Genomic DNA, 2917 nt, shown 5'->3' with positions numbered 1-2917 from the left:
TAAAAATCATGGGTTTCTCTTTTAGTCACAATTTCAGAATAATTCAAACACATTCGCAGAACAAAGGTTGCAATACTATTAGGCTTTGGAGACACATTTGTCACTTCAATTTGTAATTGAATCATTGGAACAAGATATATTTAATACACAAACCCAATTCTGTTTGCTAATACAATCTCTTTCATGCAAGACATCATTTTAATTATTTGGAAATACATCAGCAAACCCCATTATCAAGGGACAAGTAAAAAGAATTAGGTTAAAAAAAGGGAAGAACAAAGACAAAGAACCACAAAAAAGCAAAATTTAACATCAACCATGAGACAGATACTGAGACATGGTTGATGAGAATATGATATTTAATTATTTATAATACACAATCTAATCACATAAAGACCTCCATGCCCACATATTTAGATGACTGGCATAAAGGGCAGAAACTTAGCTTACTCTCACAATCCTTGCAAAGGCAAAGATGCCTACATGGCAACAAAAGCATACAGACCTTATTAACTCTGCAAACCTTACAACTCATTTGCTCTTTCAAATCCTTATTCTCCTTGCAGATTAGGAGATGTGTGTCATCAGCCCCACCATCACAACGAGAAGCAGCATCATTGACATCGCTATCACCACAACCTTCCTTGCTCTCCCTGCTTTGCGCATACACCTGCTGTATGTTACACTTGAGGGTTGTGATCATTGATTCATTGCACTTAGCATGATGCTGCCAGGTAGCAGCTTCAATGTTTAACTGCTTCATCCTCTCTTCAAGATTGGCATTCTTGAGGTTTAACTCGTCCACCTCAGCCTCCCGATCACGAAGATTCCTAAGAATTCGTTCCTCGATTAATGACAGCATTGAGAGATGCTGAGCTTGGACCTTCTCCACAATGGCTTGCCTCAAACGTTCACCCTAAGCATCGGTTAGTAATGTCAGACAATGAAAAGAAATAGTGATTCATCAAAATTCCTTATCAACATTAAATTCAGTTTTTGTTTTCTTTATTATTTTTCATTAAGCAATGAAAGGCCCTACCAAGCATACATTTTTTTCCTCACCCATCACCCCAAAACCATTGGACTAAACCCTAAACTTATCAGAAAGTGGTAGAAAAGAGTGAAAATACACACTTGCTTCCAACATTCTGTTCACGTTGATCATTGTTGCCCAGGCAGTAGAAACAGTCATTGAAGTGAGTCTGAGATTTGTTATTGACAAGAAATTTAAATAATCAAGAAACTCAACTTGAATCACTCTTAAACTAACACAAATACAGAACAAACAAGCAACCATTGCTTGCTTGCTTTGCTTGGACTCCTTAATTGCTGGGTGACAGCATCAGCAATGAAAATGGCACCACTGGCACCAACACTAAACAACATACAACCCAACAAAAGATCACACAAAAGAGGCATTATTATCAAATGCCTCGAAACCAATCAGACTAAACCTTCAGCCACGTCGAAAGTGAAGAAGCAAAAAATGGTCACTACCTCATTGTTTGCATAATTTTCTCACGAATATTCATGCTCAGCAGTGCAGCAAAAATAGTAAAAGAAGAATAAAGAATTCTTTTCAGCATATAATCCAATGTTTTAAAGGAAATAACCAAAGATTTCCTCCCAAATTGGAAGCGTTTTCCTTTGAATTTGAACCCAAAGAAATTCTGAAAACCGAACACACACAATTGAACGACCAAGAAACCAAAAAGATGCAAAAAGGAACCCTTCCTGATCGAGTTCCATTCTCAATATCTAAAAATTTCACCAGCCCAACATGAGTCTGAAGCAATCCAATCCTAAACGCCATCATAACGAATGCAAAAACGACGGATAAGAATGCAAACAAAGCAAATACCTGTATTTTCAGCAACCGCTCGACTTCTGCCTCCTGCCGATGCAACTCCACGCTGATCTCATCATCGAAGAAACCAAACGCCATCGGCGGAGAATCCCCGGACGACGCCAATTTCCTATCGTCGAGCGCAAGGCCCAACCCGGTGGAGACCGACCCCTGGTGCTGAAGGAAATCGATGGACGATATCTGCGAGTTCTCTAAGAATTCCCGCTCCTTGGACCTCCTCCCCCACAGCTGCTGCTGCTGTTGGTCCGCCCCTTCGTGGCCGATCGATGGCTTCATAAAATGATCTACAGAACAAAGAACCACCAAACGGAAAACAGAAAAAATCATCTCCCCAGTTTGTCAAACACAGAAACAAGAGAGGAGAGAAAGAGAGATTACAAGAAGGGACGTATTGGGGGTGATCGGAGAAGGAGGCGGGGCCGATGAACGTGATTGGCGTCGGAATCTGATTCTGGATCTCATCCATCAACAAATTCCTGCGTTGTCGTTCGGATTAAACACAGCAGAAAGAGAGGGATTAAGGCACGAATCGATCACACCAACCAAACCATAATTCACAGGAAACGAAGGGAAGAAAAGAGAGAAAAAGTGAGGAGGAGAAGGAGGAAAGATGAATTGGGGAGTTGGGATTCTCCCGATTTTTCGGATTCTGAGAGTACCTGAATGGCTTGGATTGCTGGTAAGGCTGAGGAATGGCCATGGCGGTGGAAGCGAGACGCTGGAGAAGATGGTGTGAATAAGAAGAAGAGGCGTTGGGGGAAGATGGGTTTCTCGAGGAATCGATCCCCGTTTGGTGGTATAAAAATATTGTGGATTCCGGCGCACCATGAAAATATAAGCCCACTGGTCCGGGGAATATTGGGGAAAGTGGGGTCACCAAGTAACCCCACATGGTTCAGCACACACTTGGTTAGGCTGTCGAGGGGGCACGTTTGTAAGTGGGAAATAAATTTCATAAGAAAAAAAATTTATTCATGAGAAGTTTTTTGGGCACGTTTGGAAGTGAGAAAAAAAGTAAGAAAAGTGAAGGTAAGGAAAAAATACGGTTTT

General features: G+C 41.2%; 1 protein-coding gene across 1 annotated transcript; it reads right to left on the bottom strand.

Moving 5' to 3' along the window:
* Nucleotides 1–341: 341 nt before the first annotated feature.
* Nucleotides 342–2677, bottom strand: LOC149841415 (putative BOI-related E3 ubiquitin-protein ligase 3). Its single transcript, XM_090004794.1, has 4 exons — nt 2527–2677; nt 2246–2343; nt 1862–2151; nt 342–916 (listed from the first exon to the last, which is right to left on the bottom strand). The coding sequence occupies exons 1-4, from the start codon at nt 2565–2567 to the stop codon at nt 386–388; spliced, it is 960 nt and encodes a 319-aa protein (XP_089860920.1). The 5' UTR covers nt 2568–2677; the 3' UTR covers nt 342–385.
* Nucleotides 2678–2917: the final 240 nt, after the last annotated feature.

This window comes from Nuphar pumila, chromosome 4, assembly GCF_984573655.1.
Source record: "Nuphar pumila chromosome 4, dmNupPumi1.hap1.1, whole genome shotgun sequence".
In the NCBI taxonomy this organism is placed as follows: domain Eukaryota; kingdom Viridiplantae; phylum Streptophyta; class Magnoliopsida; order Nymphaeales; family Nymphaeaceae; genus Nuphar; species Nuphar pumila.
Note: the sequence above shows the minus strand (reverse complement) of the source record. Positions and strands in the feature narration are given on the sequence as shown.